The sequence below is a fragment of the Paramisgurnus dabryanus genome, chromosome 1, assembly GCF_030506205.2.
Source record: "Paramisgurnus dabryanus chromosome 1, PD_genome_1.1, whole genome shotgun sequence".
NCBI lineage: Eukaryota > Metazoa > Chordata > Actinopteri > Cypriniformes > Cobitidae > Paramisgurnus > Paramisgurnus dabryanus.
In genome coordinates, this window is record NC_133337.1 from 63,197,674 (window position 1) to 63,216,989 (window position 19,316).

General features: G+C 37.0%; 1 protein-coding gene across 1 annotated transcript in view; it reads left to right on the top strand.

Moving 5' to 3' along the window:
- reep3b (receptor accessory protein 3b) overlaps nucleotides 1-17,585 on the top strand; it is a 36,394-nt gene extending 18,809 nt beyond the window's left edge. Inside the window, exons 3-8 of the mRNA XM_065257785.2 lie at nucleotides 74-150; nucleotides 423-543; nucleotides 2,369-2,482; nucleotides 6,366-6,504; nucleotides 12,835-12,974; nucleotides 16,703-17,585. Coding sequence (XP_065113857.1) covers nucleotides 74-150; nucleotides 423-543; nucleotides 2,369-2,482; nucleotides 6,366-6,504; nucleotides 12,835-12,974; nucleotides 16,703-16,774 — 663 coding nt within the window. The 3' untranslated portion in view covers nucleotides 16,775-17,585. The remainder of the gene's footprint in view (nucleotides 1-73; nucleotides 151-422; nucleotides 544-2,368; nucleotides 2,483-6,365; nucleotides 6,505-12,834; nucleotides 12,975-16,702) is intronic.
- The last annotated feature ends 1,731 nt before the right edge of the window (nucleotides 17,586-19,316 follow it).

The following is a 19,316-nucleotide window of genomic DNA, read 5'->3' on the forward strand; positions in this document are numbered from 1 at the left end:
AAAGTTTTTGTTTGTTGCACTTGTGTTATGTATGCCTGAGAGTTGAAAATGACCTTCATATATTTTTTTCCAGGTGCGATGGATGATGTATTGGATTGTCTTTGCGCTGTACACAGTGGTGGAGACCATCACAGATATGACCGTGTCCTGGTGAGATGGATGCTCATACCCATGAGTCTTTACCTTGTTTACTTGATTATATGTGATTCATGTTGGGCTAAACAAGCATGCCGTTTCATTTGCCTTAAACCAAGGAATGTTGTTGGGAAAGCATTCAGGGTTTAATGAAATGAAGTCACCGTTTAATTTGGAGTCACACAAATTAATTTGTTGGAATTCAGCCTTAATGAGTGTAATTATATCAACGCAATTATCGGATTTAATGTCTGTCCCTGCACCTCTCTCTCCTCTCTGATCTAAAGGTTTCCTCTCTATTATGAGATCAAGGTAGCATTTTTGATCTGGCTTCTGTCTCCCTACACGAGAGGGGCGAGTGTCATCTACAGAAAACTCCTTCATCCTCTGCTGACCTCCAGAGAAAGAGTAACTCTACTTTTCAGATTTATCAATCTTTTAGACCAGTGCTTCTCAATATTTTTCTTCATGACCCTAATTTTATATTGGACCCCAAATGGTGGCCTTAACAGAGGTTAACCAGACTTGTTTTGCATGCTCACGTAATAAAACTCGTCCCTAAAGGATAAGTGTGTCATTTCTGCACCACTAGCCTTACCAAACAGACTTGATAAAAAATAATGATTGTTTTCAAACAGGTTCATTTTAACTATCCTATCAATCATTGAAATCGTTGGTTTAAGAAAAATACGGATGTCTATGGAGAATTTCAGCATTTTGTGTTTTGCAAAACCTACTTTTGCAAATTAGCTCTAGGTTTTTCACCAAATTTAAATGAAACTAGTGCATAAACATTCCAAAATGTCCAAATGACAAAATTATAAATATTGGTATCTGGTTTTGGTAACTTTATTTCTGGCTTAGTTGCTCCCCTCGGCAGCCATGCTTGTCATGCAAGACCAAATCTTATCTACTTGAGTTGGTAGACACTTCTCTGTAAAATTATGTGCTAAAATCACAGTTAAACAACATTTGTACCTGTGCTGGCAAATTGAGTTGAAATGAGCAAATTTTCAAAAAATGAATTTGAAATGAATTTGAAAAACTTGAAAATGATGTATGATTTGTTGAAATCTGACAAAAAATGACAGAGCTTCAGCAAAGTTGACCGAGTCAGCAAAGTCAATTTGGAGAAAAATCAAGTTAAAGATTTAAAAGGTTCAAAAACAAAACAGATATTTTTAAAAACTGTAATTCTGTGTATATGTCAGGGTAGCGTGGGTTAGGAAGATTGTTTTAATTTTTTATCGCTCTTAAAACTCTTAACATCAAGCAGTCCTGTGGATGCCCACATCTTTGTATTAGATCAGTGGTCTCCAACATTGACCCATGGGCACCAGTTTGCCCGCACGGAGTCTGTGAGCTGCCCCCAAAGCACATTCTATTAATAGCTTCTTTTATGTATATTAACATTTTACACAATGATAGAATTTATCAACAAGTAAAATAAAGAAAAATCAACAAGTAAAAGAACATTTTTGAGTAGACCGTATTTAAAAAAGTAGCCCATATTGTTTTGTCCATTATGGTAGCCCTTGCTCACAAAAAGGTTGGAGACCCTGTATTAAATTAAGCATTTAGGATGCTACACCTCTCAGAAAATGTACAAATAAAGATCATTTAAAATGTTTAATGACTATTTAGAGCATTGAGATCGCTAGATGAGGGATTAATGTACCTATTTTATGAAAACCTCAATCTACCTATTATTTTGAAAACCTCAATGTCGACCCAAGTTGACATTTATATTTTCTTTTGCCTCTAGCTCAAAATTACCCTCTGCGCATTCCGACTCATTTTGCCAGCACGGGTCACATTTTTCTGACCAACAATTAAACCTGATATTAACTGCACCATAACTTTTTTGTTTTTAACACTTAAATTGCACTAAAACCACCTTTTTCAAGGTCGTTTCTGCTACTGCACTTGTGCTCAGGTTGGTAAGCGCCTTACAAGACCATACAAAGCCCCTCCCTCAGAGAATCATCAGTCTATCTATATCCACTGATGATTGTTTCCTTTAACTGATACTGGACTTCCAACACCAGGGTGGCCATATTGAGCTTTGCATTTCCCTCCATTCATCGTAATAGCAGTTCCTTCCTTACATTTAAAATTTTGGCTATGACCCAATAGTTGAGAAGTACTGATTCTGTACTGCTTTACTAATTTGCCAAACCATATTTGCATAAGCTTTCACTCATTGTTTTTTGCTTTGCTGTTGTTCTTGAAGGAAATTGACGACTACATAGTCCAGGCAAAGGAACGGAGTTATGAAACCATGGTGAAGTTTGGCAGGCAGGGGCTGAGCATCGCTGCCACTGCGGCTGTATCTGCAGCTGTCAAGGCAAGTGTGTCTGTCAGTCTGTTTGTCTGTGTCTTTGTAGGCAAGATTATTTTGGACTGTTTATATATATTCGTCTGGTTTATATTATTGAAATTGTCTGTAGTATAATGTGTCCTGCTTTTAAGAAGTCCATGTGAAATCAATGGCAAGCCTGTTTCTTAAAGACATTTTTGGTCTTATTGTGCATCCTTTTTCAAAGAATTTAACCAAATTTAATAACTTAAATAGCAATAGCAAGATACATTTTCAGGCATGACTTGGGATGAGGTAACAGTCTTTCTCAACAGTTCTCACGGTAATATGAGGAGCTCAGATGCAAAAGCCGATAAACGCTAGCCTGGTTAGCCAGACCTACATCAAGATGTAAGGTCTGGCAACTCTTCACACAAACGGCTCAATGCAAGGGGCGGGATATAAGGTTGTCCCTCAAAATGCCTCTGCTTCAATAGGATAGCGCTATGACCAATCAGAGCAACGAAGAAGGTGACGTAGTTACCGTAACCAGTCGGCAAAACTCCAAACACATCTTTCTTGCTTAAAAAGGACTTCAGTAGGGTTATTTGCTCTTCTCTCAAAGAAAAACATAAGTCTAAGTCCTCCAGAGTCGCGGCCAAAGCCGCTTCAAAAGAAAGCTGTTCGCCAGTAGCAGCAGCCATTCTTTGTTTTCAAGTAGGAACCGTTGCAGCTCTGTCGTCATCATGTTAAGCCCGCCCCACAGACGCTACACACGATGTGATTGGCCTGACCAAATTTTGGTTTTTGGAGCTGTTAAGTGTATTGTGAGTGCCTAGACTAAACCCTGGCAGCAAATATATATTGCAGCCGCTAGGGTGCGTCTAGATTTCTAGGCTAGATAAACGCCACTTCTGTCAAAAAATTAGATAATGATATTATTATAGAATACCCGAATGCTCTTTGCAAGTATTATTTGTTTATCAAATACATTCGCTTTGATTTGTGCTTAATCTCGGCCTTCTGACTTTTTTCATGTATAAGTGCTATAATTGGGTGCAGTGATTCTATCAATCTAGAAAATGTGAAAAAGATCAACCCAATAACTACGTTTTGGTAAACCATTCTCTGCAAGCATGTGAAAAATAGCTCATTGAAATTTGGCTTCCCATGTGATGTCATAAGGGGATAATACCGCCCCTTAATCTGCACTATCCAACCACGGCACTGTCATTTAGTGCTGAGATCAGCTCATTTGCATTTAAAGGACACACCAAAAATGTGCTGTTTTTGGGTTAAACCTACAAAGTGGCAATTTTAACATGCTATATTTAATTATTCTGGGCGATATTTTGAGCTTAAACTTCACGACACGTACATACTCTGGGGACACCAAATATTTATTTGACATCTTAAAGTCTTGTGAAATGTCCCCTTTAACCTCCTAAGACCTTTATGTCCACATATGTGGACATCAATTTTTTTGTTGTTTGCACCATAATACTTAATTCTGTGTAACTGGAACCTGTTGTAAACAAACATGGACCAATACACGGTTATTATATTTACTGGTTCTTCCTAACCCCAAAATAGCTGGTAGAAATCTAAATAAAAGGCAAGCCAAATAAGGAGTCTTAGGAGCTTAAGGGACGTTCACACTTTAACGATATCTATAACGTTTGCTATAATTAAAACTTTATTAGTGTCCACATCACCAGATGATAACGATTACTTTAATTCACTCACACGAGCCCTACTCACGCAAATAATTGACCTTCAATGGCATTAACTTATATTGCATATTTCCTGCTATAAAAGCTTTTGCAATTGTGTACACATCACTGAATGTAAATATACTGTTCTTTTTGCATTTACACAGTGAGTAACTTTTGTGAATAGTAGATTGTGTAATCTAATATTTTACCTTTGTGGGAAAACATGTCAGGCGCACTTAGAGGGTTTTTGCATCTAATCTCTTTATATGCACAGCTTATATTAGCATGTAACGCCTGCTTTCCATAATTCAGTAATTTACTGCACAAATTTTACAGATTAATAAAATAGATTTTATTTTATGTTCCTCATGTTGCCTTACTTGGGCTTGTGAATGTCGTTTTATGTTGACTTTGTGTCTTACGATGAAGAGCATATGTGTGCCGGCACAGAGCGCAGCATGAGTAATAAATGATACACTAATGACTTTGACTCGCAAGTAAAGGTCACTGTTTCCTTGTGAAACAACCCCAGGCCATTAGTGTTACTGTTAGTGGAGCATTAATATAATAAGCCTGATGTTGTAATAGCAGTGAACACAGAGATGCTGAACAGCACCACTGTCCCGCTCTGACTCTTTGTTTAACTGAATGATGTCTCTCTGAAGTGGAGCCACTGAGTATGTAACAGGCACATTTTAACAGCCATATTTTTCTGATCATGGATGTTCTTGGTTTATTGTTTGTTTGTTAAATCCTCTTTAATGCTGATGTTTTATCACTGATGTGTACTGCTGTACAGGAGTACTGAATTCTGACCGTCTTCAGTTCAGGTAATGACGCATGAATCTGTACTGCATGTGGAAGCTACATCATTTGCCACTTGAGTTTCTAGTATTATTAGTTTTTTTTTTCTTTTGTTGATTTTACTCCAACACATGATGGCTAATCACTAATTATCAATAGTTTCATCATGCCATATTGCCATTAGGCCTTAAAACGCTCCCATCCAGACAATGTTTTGTGTAGTTTCTCTAATGTTTTGTGCTCAGTGAAGCTCTGTTTGGAAATCTAGGGAGCGGTCATGTAGGCAAGAAGGCAGAAAACAAAGCAAATATTTGCATTGCTTTACTCGCTCTAGATCACTTGCAGGATTGCCAATTACATGAATTAAAACAATATTCTTATCCATTTTTTAGATACATCAGAATTTTCATGGTCAAGTTGCAATTTTTTTACTTGCGCATAAGATGCGATACAGGCGAATATTGCATGTTCGCAGAAATCTGTGTCTATGCTCGATTCGTGTCTATTTGCGTTGTTTAGCATTGACTTTGAATGTAATGAAAAATTATTCACAGTTTATGTTGCTTTGGCCAATTTGATAACAGCAATTAATATTTCAGCTATTATCCACTAGGTGCTGCTCTAATTTATAAAACACCAAAGCACCCACTGATCCAAAAACAGTTAAAAGTCAGTGTACGTTTTGATCATCGCCCTGAATCTGATCTCAAAAATGCAATTACCTCAGCTTTTTGCGCAAAACTTTATATTCTTGAAGAAACCTACCCATATTGATAAGTGATGATAAGAGAATGAAGATAGGATAAAACCTTTTTTTTTTTTTAAGCACAGGGTCTGTTCTTTCTTTTGATATATTGTATGTTTATATTTTTAAAGAAGAACATTTTCTGGAAGGGTTTAAACTTTTGTGAAAATCATAAAGGCTGGTGCTGGCTTGCAACTTAAAAATAAACCCTGGTTGAGAAACAGTTAATAGGTACCAAAATGTAATGATGTAAATAGTTTAGTCTAGTTAAAATAAACACAATATTGTGTGCTATGTTTATTTATATTAATAGCATGGTTGTTATCTTTGTTATGCGTTTCTTGATGAATTTTTTTTCAAGCACATTGCTTGTGGAACTGTTATACAGTTATTTATATATGTTGCTCTCTATACATAGTGTTTAAATCAATCACTTGTGAGAATAAACACTTGTGTTTATTTTGGTGCATGCTGTCATTGAAAGCAGCTGTTTATGTAGGCAGTAGACAGCAGACTTTATCACTGGGTTTTGGAACAGAGCCTAAATTATCTGTCCGTATGAATTCATTTATACACATGCATGTCGTCACGGATGTCCATTCAATGTTGTTGTGCTCAGTTGAAAACCGTTCAGTGCTGATAGGTGTCGTGTTTTTTGTTTTCACAGGGTCAAGGTGCCATCACAGACAAACTCCGAAGCTTCAGCATGCAAGATCTTACCCAGATCTCTCAGGATGATGAGTACGCGCAATACAATAGCAACAACCCGGCCAGAAGAGCCAACAAGGACCAACCTGATGGAGCTGGTAAGTTTTACCTCTTTTTATTATTAACACACCCTCCTGTATTTCTGTAAATGTTGGTTCTTCACAGTCTCTGGCTATGCTTCAGCTACCTTGTAGCATAGTCAGTGATTGACTTAAAGGTATAGTTCAGTTATTTTATATTGTTGAATCTTAGTCCTATCATGAATGATTTTCTTGCTTCTGTGGAACAAATGGTGAAATGTTGCAGAATGTGCTGGCCACACTTTTCCATTTAATGAAAGTGATTCCAAGCTTTTGGCAATCCAAAATTACAAAAACAAACTAATTATAGATGTCTTATGAAGTAAGTCTATAGCTGTCTAAAGCAGTGCAACCACTTTCTGTGACAACTTTCATTTTGGGGTGCACCAAAACATCATATGATCTAGAACAGGGGTTCTCAAACATTTTGGCGTCACGGACCACTTACTGTGCCTTTACACCAAGCAAATAAATTGTGCTTTTTGCCCGTAGTTGGACGCTTTATTAACGTTATTTACACGTAAAATTCAGACGTGAATCCGCTCAATTTGTCTGCTTTAGCTAGCTATATATATAGCTCCGGCTGTCGATATACAGCGATGATGATTTTGCCTCCATTGTTGTTTTGTATTTCTGCCTCGCTAAGTGTAATCACGTCACTACTAGAGCAAGCTCCTGATTGGTTAACACAGTGCGAATATCCAACAAAGATGCGCTTAACACTTCATTCACTTCTGGTGTGAACGTACCGTTACAAGGACCCCTTTATAAATAAAACGGTTATTAAAGGAATATTCCATTTTCTTAAAAGAAAAATCCAGATAATTTACTCACCACCATGTCATCCAAAATGTTGATGTCTTTCTTTGTTCAGTCAAGAAGAAATTATGTTTTTTGAGGAAAACATTGCAGGATTTTTCTCATTTTAATGGACTTAAATAGACACCAACAATTAACACTTAAATCAACACGTAACAGTTTTTTTCAACGGAGTTTCAAAGGACTATAAACGATCCCAAACGAGGCATAAGGGTCTTATCTAGCAAAACGATTGTCATTTTTGACAATAAAAATAACAAATATACACTTTTAAAGCACAACTTCTCGTCCAGATCCGGTCGATATGCGTCAACGTGACCCCACGCAATACGTCATGACGTCAAGAGGTCACAGAGGACGAACGCGAAACTCCGCCCCAGTGTTTACAAGTGTGTTGAAAGAGGACCGTTCCTACGTTGTTGTATGTGGAATGATACTAATTAATGTCTTTGTGTCAGTTTATTGTTTACAATGGTCCGCAAATGTGCGTTTTATATATGTAACACGTGACCTCCCTACATCACTACGCATTTACGTTAGGTCGCGCTGGACCGGATCTAGACGAGAAGTTGTGCTTTAATAGTGTATATTTGTTATTTTTATTGTCAAAAATGACAATCGTTTTGCTAGATAAGACCCTTGTGCCTTGTTTGGGATCGTTTAGAGTCCTTTGAAACTCCGTTGAAAAAAAACTGTTACGTGTTGATTTAAGTGTTAATTGTTGGTGTCTATTAAAGTCCATTAAAATGAGAAAAATCCTGCAATGTTTTATTTAAAAAACATAATTTCTTCTCGACTGAACAAAGAAACACATCAACATTTTGGATGACATGGTGGTGAGTAAATTATCTGGATTTTTCTTTTAAGAAAATTGAATATTCCTTTAAGTTCATGCTTACCATAATTTGGACTCTCAGATGCTATTGAACTGTATTGAGCTGCTGCTTTTGTACATTTTTAAACCTAAATACTTTAGATCTGTTTTATAGTGTCAAATTTGTTGTGATATTCCCCGTTTAAAAATATGTTTTTTTTAAATAATACAGCACAATATGCTGTAATTTGTGGCATATTATTTAGTGGGCACCCTAGGAACACCCCTGATGTAGAATAATTGAAAGTGAATTTCAGAGCTGTCCAAGCAAATATTTATAATAACAATGCTTGGAAGAAATGTAATTGAACCGTGACAGAAGTCAGTTTTTTAACTCCCAAACTGCACACTCCGAGTTGTGGGATACAAAGCAAAGAAAAATAAAAAAAATTGCCTTCATAAAACAACCAAGCAAAAGCATCGTAGTACACGGGTGTAATGCAAACACTGCATTCGCAAGTGCCTTGTTGCCTGCAAGGGTTGTATTTTTAAGGCTTTGGACACAGCCTTAGTATGCCGTTACCTAACGGTAGCTGGGAATAAAGCGAGATTTGTGAGGATGCTTTTCAGTAGTGTCGAAAAAAAAAACGCACACAGAGCTTCAGTAATGATATCTCAGGCAAATCTCACACTTCTGCTGGATTTTAAAACAGTGTTGGCTTTAGAGTCGATGGGAAATGTATTTGGTTTTTGTCTGGAGAACAGAAGGGTAATAAGCAATGGCTGCACGTTCGTAGCATGAAAGGTCTAGTGCCGCTTTGTGAGAAGATGAAGAAGAGAAAAAAACGGCTTGGGTGCTTCTGAGCGGAATACCTAATGTGCCTCTATCTGGGTATGCTAATGCGCCCGTCGTGTTTGAAATTCTGCCGGCATCCAGGTCATTTCCATCTCGTCTGCAATGAAGCCGTCAGAAAGCCAGCTTCTCCAAAATGCCATTCCCTCTCAGATCCTCAAAGCCAAGGTGAATGATCCTGACGGATCAAGCCAGCTGCTAATTGTAGTTTGAATTTGAAAGAGGAGGTGTAAAGAGAAACGTAAGAGTGTTATTTATTCACCTGTCATTTATTGTCAGGTTTCGCTTAGTGTTGAGGCAGAGGTCAGCTTTGACGACTGCTTTAAAACGCCTCTAGATATCACAGGATCAAGTTATTTATTATGTGATGAATCTGCATTATGGCTCTGAAAAAGTGATTTTGATCTTAAGCATAGACTGTAAAAAAAAGATGGACGACTCACGTTCGCTTTCTTCCATTGGTGAAAAGTGAAGCCGCCAGTGTCCCGATACGGCGCTGACATCTCTGGTCTTGAGTCTGCGCAGTAGCGATTTCGAGACCAGTCTTGCGCAGTAGTGAGCAGGAAGTAAAGCCGCAAACTCAAGGCTCGCAAAATGCGCATATCACAGCTGTCAATCATGACGTGAAACCACCGTTTTTATTGCATTAAATAACTAACTAAAAACGTATTTTGAAAAAACAATAACTTTACATCAGCGTGATAAATTCTACAGTAAATGACAGAAACCAGCTTTTGAAAAAAGATAATTGAAGTGTAATTAAATTGTTTAGTAGGACTCATGTTGAATTACATGGGGGAGGCGGGGTTTATGACCTACACTAGGACCAGTCACTTGGGGGCGATCGAGACATTTTGGCTTCACTTTTCAGGGCTTGTGCGGCACAACTTGATCTTACGCTTGATCATAAGTAGGGATGGGAATCGAGAACCGGTTCTACTTAAGAACCGGTTCCCAGTGAATCGATTCCATTGAACCGTAAGCATGCCTGCTTAACGATTCCGCTTATCGGTTCCGCTCGTTGCAAATGACGTCACACACACGCTGTGTTGTTTTGGTTTAGAACGCAGCAAACATTGCATCGAGGCAGAACGATCCATAGTTTGGTTATATTTTGTGGTGGGCAGAGCGAGGCTTCGCGAAACACTGAAACAGTTGAATCAGTAACTTATATTTCACGCGAACATAAGACAATACGGTCGCGTTGCAGGACTGTCGCGTGTTTGATACACTATACACAACAACACCAGTGAGTCCAGCACCAGCGGAGCTAACGGGACGCCATCTGTTATTAATGCAGAAGGTAATGTGTTAATGTTAATGTGAGCGCCATTTCATTATGTAAACTTTTACTATACGGATAATATCCGGTGTCATTGTCCATCAAATTGCTGACGGCCAGAGTCTGGCTGGCTCTCACACTGGCTCAGAGAGATTGCAGAAAGTATCTCTCGTGGACCTCTAGCTACTCCGTTTACAGAGGCAGGGAGGAATAAAATGACCGAGGCGAGGATAAACACATTTCACCGAGCAGTAGAAGCGGACACTACTTAAGTATTTCTATTTAAAAGTACATTTTCAAGTATTTGTATTTTATCAGTGTTTTTGTATTTTTTTGAAAACATACATTCCAAATATTATCATAATTGTAACTCCACTACATTTCATAATTTCAAGTTTTTGGTTTATATTTAATATTTAAGTACATTAAAAATCTAGTAATGTTTTTTACTTAAGTAAAAAGTACTTTTACTCAAGAAAAGTAAAAGTACACAATTTTTATGTAATTATGTATTAAATCAATTTTAATATGCAATATAAATACACAGTATGATTCTATGCTTTAGAATGTAGTGAACATTTGTTAGTAAAGTAAAGTAATTTTTTTCCAAGACAACACAGAAAATGAAACTAAAATACTCAAGTAGTGTCCCCCTCTGCCGAGCAGTGACTAAGTTTGTGGTAAAGGGTTTGCATCCGTTTGCAACAGTAGATGCCTCTGCATTTCGGTAGGTTTATTTGCTGTATTTTTTCCAGCATCATGTCTTTAAAAGAAAATAACAAATGCATGCATGACCAAAAGTTGCAGGTTTTATGTCAGTCTAGTTCTGTTTTATTAATTCCTAGTCCTATCACATTTACTGGTTGAGAAACACTGCCCTAGACTATAGGTCCCTGGACTTTACTTTAAGAAGTAGCTAACCTACTTTTAAGTTTGTTCATGAGGTTGCTAGACATAATGTGTGTATACTCTGTTCTGTGTCTTCTGAACAGATATTAAAGCGAGTTAATACAAACATACAAATTTGTACTTATTCCCTCACCCAATGAGAATTGATAAGAGAATCGATAAGGAATCGGATTGATAAGCAACATCGATAATGGAATCGGAATCGTTAAATTCTTATCAATTCCCATCCCTAATCATAAGTAACATGAAATTATGCAAATTATTCAAAAAGAGACTTACCAGTTGTGTTTTGCATCAAATTACATGCAATACTTCAGACCTGAATTTTGAACCGTTGAACCATAACAGATTTTTGAGGGGTTGGCCTCCATATTTATTTTGTGATGTGTGAACGGCTCTATTGAGGACTGGTAGCTCAGGTTGGGCTATATATATCTATATCTCTATATCTTTCTCTATATATCAATGGCAACTATACAGCTGTGGAAAGAAATAAGAGACCACCCCTTTTTGGTGGTTTTGACTTAGATTATTTCTAGATGTATTGTGGCCATTTCAGTCCAATGTCTGTTGAATTTCAACAAAAGTAAACCTCGGGAGTGACAAATTCACCAAACAGCAAATGTAAAAGACAAAAAATCTGAATTTTTCCTAAAATGCATGTAAAAATATAGCATATTGTTTTTGTTGTTGAGAAAATGAATTTGAACTTGTTTTCTCTGCAGTATTGGAAGATCGAAAAAACTTGTTTTTTTGTTATTTTGACCGTGTTTTCTGTCAATTTTCAGTAAATGAATGCAAATAAAATATTATTTTTATTAAGAATTTGGCAGAAATTATTTTACTTAAACACATAACTATCATAAGTTAATCTAGAAAAACTAGAAAGGGACCATTAAAATTTTTTTCATGGCTGTATATACTGTATACTGTTTTATAATCAGATCCTCAACCTATCAGCACAAATCAAATTAATTTCAGATATAGATATGAGAGAACTTATCTTTATCTTTGTTAAAGGTTGAATTGGACTTGAAAGCTGCTAGCATTCCCCAGACCATAACAAAGACCTGTCGGCTGTGGTGTCATATTGATCATCTTTAAGTTCTCTTTTGCTTAGCCTGCAGAAAATCTCATCATAACACAAGAAGCGGATAACTTTTTTGCCAAATCTCAATGAAGTTATGTTATAATAATTGGAAACAGTAGGTGGGTGCGGAAACAAAGAAAAGTGTTCGAAACATTAGGTTTCTGTATACATTCTGCCCCCTGATGGTGGAATTGAGAATTGTAAGCATAGTATCATTGTAGACCTCCTTATTTGTGTTGTGGTGTGGTGTTAAGTTTTTATCTTTTGATCATGTTATTTTAAATGATAGAGAGTGCTTGGGCTGTGTTAGGGTTGGGTGTCCTGGCACAGGCTGGCTCTGCCTAGTCCCCAGTGTTACCCTGGGAGCCCAGACAAGATGGTGCCAAGAGCATACTGAAACCAGCACTGAATCTCTCTCACTCTTTCTCTCTCTCACTCTCTCTATTTGCTTTTGTAAAAAATATATTGGTCTAGATCAGTTAATGCTGTAATGTTTAACCCAACCCTGATCTATCATTTATTTTCTCTTTTTTGGCTTTATATTTAATCAGAAGTAAGTGAGTGATATTTGTGTTTTTCAGAGTATTATTCTCAGTACGATGATGATGACAGGAGCGATGACGAAGGGAAACCCGTGTACTCTGAAGATGAAGCCGTTTCTCAGCACGGCCTCAGACGATCTCAGAGCGTCAAAATCACACGTTCAAAAATGCGTAGAGATGTGAGTACTGAAAGATGATATTATATATTTACCTTCACTGAAATGTAATGTATGGGCTGATTTCAAATTGAAATTACATTACAACAGCAGCTCTAATTTTCAGCTCTCTAAGCTGTAGATCTTTAGTTGCAACTAACCACAGATTGAATCATTCATTATTATTCATACATTTTGCTTTGGAAAATTACAATATTTTGGTATTGTAATTTATTTTCAGATAGCTGTTCACACTTTAAAAACAAAACACATTACGTTCGTAGTTTAAAAGCAAGTTTAAAGTCCCTCTGTAGTCAATAATTTGATCGCTTTAACTAGTGCTTTCAATTGAATACAATTTTTAATCTAGATTAATCACATGTTTGTCATGACTTATCTCGTGATTAATCACAAATTAATCACACATTTTTATCTGTTCTATATTTTTTTATTTTACACTTTTTAAGTCTTTAATACTTTAATCAACATGGACAAATATGGATGCTTTATTTGCAAATGTATGTTTATTATTAGTGAAGGAATCATCAAGTTAATTTTCAGAAAATCCAGTTAAACTGCATGCATACCTTAAAATCACTGGTAAAACTAGTAGATTAGTAGTTACGCACTCCTAATGGGAAACTAAAACAATAATACAATCATTCCATCGTTCACTCAGCACTGTTTGAGCATCTGCAATCAACTGAACAATATGCTGCAAGATATGATGCCTGTTAATGCATTGCTAAAACTGCATTGGACTACATTACATCGCCATTCCTAGATCTTAAACAGCCTATTATATGCCCTGATAAAGGAGCGTGCTGCGAGTGACAAGCAAAGAGCCAATAACAAGTGTTGCTGTGGTGGGGTTCAGTTGCACCATTGCCCTGTAACAGGAAAAAGCACGAAAATGTGTAAAATGTCTGACCAGCCTCACAACAATGTTGTGTGTAAGCTGTGCATACTTGTGGGCCAGGTACTTTTCCGCGTCCGGCTCGCACGTGCACGCGTTAGCGTAGCTTTCAAAGTGGCTACGCACGGATGGCAGTGTTCGACACATACGAAATACAAATGATTTCTTATTCAAATTATTACTCTACCAGGCCGTACTGATTTGGCAACATTTACAGTACATTAAAAAATGTAGGTAAAAAAGTAGCCGATCCACCATTGTGTTTAGAGTTTAGAACAAAGGACAGTTATCAAACATTATTACACGGCTTTCTGGAATGCTTGATTCTGATTGGTCAGTTGAGACATTTGCAGGTTCGTTCTTTTCGAATAATAACCGCTCCAAAATAATAACGCATAGCCGGTACTACTTTTACGAGTAAGATCGCTCCGCGCCAATAAAGATCAATAAAGATTACTGTTTGTTTGGCGCCATCTTGTGACAAACACTGGACAACCACGACAAGACACAGAGAGCTTACTGACACTGAACTTGACAAAATAGAGCATGACAGCTACGAAGCCAACACACAAAAAAATACAGAATGGGCATTAAAACTTCTCAAAGAAAAAAATGGAGACAGACAAGTATGAAGCAGAGGATCTTAATAAGGTATTACGATCATTTTATGCATCTGTGCAAAGTTTCGCGGAAGGATAAAAATGTTAATTTAAAACAAATATGCCAATAAAATGTTTCAAATTCATATTCATGTCCAGTTTTTTTTCTTATGTGACAAGTAGCCGTGTAATAAGCGGGATAATGTAGAGGCAGCCGGTAGTTAACGGGAAATAAGCCCCTTCAGTGTGATACAAGACCCTCCGCTTCGCGTCGGGTCCTGATCACACTGTCGGGGCTTATTTCCCGATAACTACCGGCTGCCTCTACATTATCCCTTACTTATGGTGATGAAAATGCTCCAGAGAGAGCATTTATAGATCTAATCTTTATGTAAGATATACAAAAATGTTTGTGCTGCTAAACTAAAATTTTTATTGTTTGCCTTAATAAAGTGTGTTAATAAAGCATACAGTGGTTAAATTAAAACTTTTTCATAAAATGTATCAATAATTATCGCTATTGAATGATATAACACATTATATCAATGATAAACCTTTTAGCTCTATCGCCCAGCCCTTATGCCAATTGACAACAACTAAATTACTGCATCACTCTGACTTTAATCTGACATTCTTACAGTAAACATTTTTCCTATCTCAGTAATTTCTTTATGCTTAAAAATAGTTTGACTGTAACTACACCCTTTACGCATTTAAAGGGATAGTTCGGCCAAAAACGATATTTAACCCATGATTTACTCACCCCCAAGCTGTCCGAGTTGCATATGTCCATCGTTTTTCAGACAAACACATTTTCGGATATTTTAGAAAATGTTTTGGATCTTTCAGTTGACTAAATGTAATGTTACGGGGTCCACCCATAGTCCACGACCTTCAAGTCCACAAAAAGTGCGTCCATCCTTCACAAATTAAATCCAAACGGCTCCAGGATGATAAACAAAGGTCTTCTGAGGGTAATCCGCGCGGTGTTGTTGTAGAAATATCCATATTTAAAACTTTATTAACGAAAATAAATACCTTTCGGTAGCGCCGCCATCTTAGACTCCTCTGTATTCAGGAGAGAGTATTAGCGTAGTGTACACACTTTTCTTAGTGACATATGACAAATTCGGAGGGCGGGGGCACAGAGCAGCAGCAGAGTAGTCTCCGTAGGCTGCGTAAGCTCTCATCCTGAATGCGGACGCGACTAAGATGGCGGCGCTACCTGAAGGTATTTATTTTCGTGAATAAAGTTTTAAATATGGATATTTCTACAACAACACCGCACGGATTACCCTCAGAAGACCTTTGTTTATCATCCTGGAGTCGTTTGGATTTAATTTGTGAAGGATGGACGCACTTTTTTTGGACTTGAAGGTCGTGGACTATGGGTGGACCCTGTAACATTACATTTAATCAACTGAAAGATCTAAAACATTTTCTAAAATATCCGAAAATGTGTTTGTCTGAAAAACGATGGACATATGCAACTCGGACAGCTTGGGGGTGAGTAAATCATGGGTTTAATATCATTTTTGGCCGAACTGTCCCTTTAATATACGTGGAACCATAATTATGCAAATTAGTCCCCGCCTCCACTCATTTGCACCACTCGGACCATAGATGTACATAGATGCTACATTCGGCAGTTTGAGACATAGCTGCTAAGTTTGGTTTAACACAATGCATAATGAGAGGTGAATCAGCAGTGGTGTGATCGTTTCAGTGCTAAGCCTATGCAAACTGGGGTTTCCAGTCTGTCTTTAGAAAACTCAAATTTTATGGAGAAAATAATTAGCAATGGTGTTGAATGATGGTTGTCTTAAAGCATATTAAAAGCATTGCATAGACATATAAACAACAATAGAAACAGCAGGGGGACTTTAATTTATACAAAAAAACTAGTACCAAACTTTTCCAATACCAAAATAAACTTACCTGTAGGTAATGTGTTTACTGTAAATATTTTTTAAGGAAATTACAGGGAATTTTTTATTGCCATTACAGTTTCTGTCTGTACAAATACATAATACACAATACTGGTTCATGTAGGATTTATATATGATTAGTTATATCAAAGTAATGTCCAAGTATTCAATCAGAATGAATATTTTAGTCCTGCATTTATTCTTTTCTGAGTTTAAGAGTGATTCTTAGGACAGATTAATGTGTCCTGATGCATGCTGTGGGCATGACTGTAGTCATGGTAACAAATTATTGTCATCCATTGGTCACAGGCACGTTACGGATCTCTGAAGATCAGAGGGAGGAAACGGGCAGTGAATGCTTACTCAAACATGGAGAACTGAACTACTGGACTACTGACGTATGGGGAGAGACGTTTACTTCACTGTGTTCGTATAAGGGCTGTGAACACACCACAGATATACCAGCAGAACTATTTATTATTCAGCCAGCATAAATGTGTAGTGTACATATAAAGAGCTAAAGAATAATAATGTAAGATGTAATGGGTGATGGCATTTGTGTCGGATGACTTTATCTGAATTTGATATTCAGATGTTTTTAGCTTCAGTATTTGATCTCTTTGGGTGGTGTGGGTTTTATACTGCAGTTTTCATGCAACTGTTTCTTCCTTTTAAATGATATTTTATGTAGGTTTTACAATTTTAGTTCAATTATAAATAGAAATTATTATTCTTAAACAAAACAGAAAAGAAAATCATCAGACCAAAAGTGTCTCTGTGAATGAAGAAAATACCAAAGATAACCAAAGGCTGTTGCAGTAACTGTTGGGACGTTTAAATATGTAAAGATTTGATAAACATTTCTTATTGATGGTATGTGGGTTTAAGGAAAACCTTTTTGCACATTCTTTAAATCCATCATTTCTCATCTTGTCTATTAGGAACGTACCTATATCTGGGAGGATGCCCATATCAGTGTAATATAATGTGACGTTATGTAATGTATCTGTGCTGTGTCTGAGTGTGCAGGGCATTCACTCCTGAATGCTGGCTGAATGTGTGTCTTTGAAATTCATGCAATGGTGTAAATAAAGCCAAAGTATTGAAGTTCAGTTGCTGTTTCTTGATTGTTATGTGGCTTTTAATAACTTTGCTGGGATTATTGCTTTGATTAAAACTTTTTTAACATCTTAATATCATTTTACCTGTAGTGCTTTGACCTCTTTTTTTATCATAAGAATGTTTGATTTAGGATTAATTTCAAGTTGAATTTTATATTAAAGATTACAGGTACCGATGTTACTGATGTTATATTTTGGAATTTTTTTATATGTGTGTGTGTGTGTGTGTATATATATGTACACACACACATTGTTCAAAATAATAGCAGTACAATGTGACTAACCAGAATAATCAAGGTTTTTAGTATATTTTTTTATTGCTACGTGGCAAACAAGTTACCAGTAGGTTCAGTAGATTCTCAGAAAACAAATGAGACCCAGCATTCATGATATGCACGCTCTTAAGGCTGTGCAATTGGGCAATTAGTTGAATTAGTTGAAAGGGGTGTGTTCAAAAAAATAGCAGTGTGGCATTCAATAACTGAGGTCATCAATTTTGTGAAGAAACAGGTGTGAATCAGGTGGCCCCTATTTAAGGATGAAGCCAACACTTGTTGAACATGCATTTGAAAGCTGAGGAAAATGGGTCGTTCAAGACATTGTACAAAGAACAGCGTACTTTGATTAAAAAGTTGATTGGAGAGGGAAAAACCTATAAAGAGGGGCAAAAAATGATAGGCTGTTCAGCTAAAATGATCTCCAATGCCTTAAAATGGAGAGCAAAACCAGAGAGACGTGGGAGAAAACGGAAGACAACCATCAAAATGGATAGAAGAATAACCAGAATGGCAAAGGCTCAGCCAATGATCACCTCCAGGATGATCAAAGACAGTCTGGAGTTACCTGTAAGTACTGTGACAGTTAGAAGACGTCTGTGTGAAGCTAATCTATTTTCAAGAATCCCCCGCAAAGTCCCTCTGTTAAAATAAAGGCATGTGCAGAAGAGGTTACAATTTGCCAAAGAACACATCAACTGGCCTAAAGAGAACATTTTGTGGACTGATGAGAGTAAAATTGTTCTTTTTGGGTCCAAGGGCCACAGGCAGTTTGTGAGACGACCCCCAAACTCTGAATTCAAGCCACAGTACACAGTGAAGACAGTGAAGCATGGAGCATGATATGGGCATGTTTCTCCTACTATGGTGTTGGGCCTATTTATCGCATACCAGGGATCATGGATCAGTTTGCATATGTTAAAATAATTGAAGAGGTCATGTTGCCCTATGCTGAATAGGACATGCCCTTGAAATGGTTGTTTCAACAAGACAATGACCCAAAACACACTAGTAAACGGGCAAAGTCTTGGTTCCAAACCAACAAAATTAATGTTATGGAGTGGCCAGCCCAATCTCCAGACCTTAATCCAATTGAGAATTTGTGGGGTGATATCAAAAATGCTGTTTCTGAAGCAAAACCAAGAAATGTGAATGAATTGTTAAAGAATCATGGAGTGGAATAACAGCTGAGAGGTGCCACAAGTTGGTTGACTCCATGCCACACAGATGTCAAGCAGTTTTAAAAAACTGTGGTCACACAACTAAATATTAGTTTAGTGATTCACAGGATTGCTAAATCCCAGAAAAATTTTTTTTTGTAAAAAATAGTTTTGAGTTTGTACAGTCAAAGGTAGACACTGCTATTTTTTTTGAACACACCCCTTTCAACTAATTGCTTAATTGCACAGCCTTAAGAGCGTGCATATCATGAATGCTGGCTCTTGTTTGTTTTCTGAGAATCTACTGAACCTACTGGTAACTTGTTTGCCACGTAGCAATAAAAAATATACTAAAAACCTTGATTAT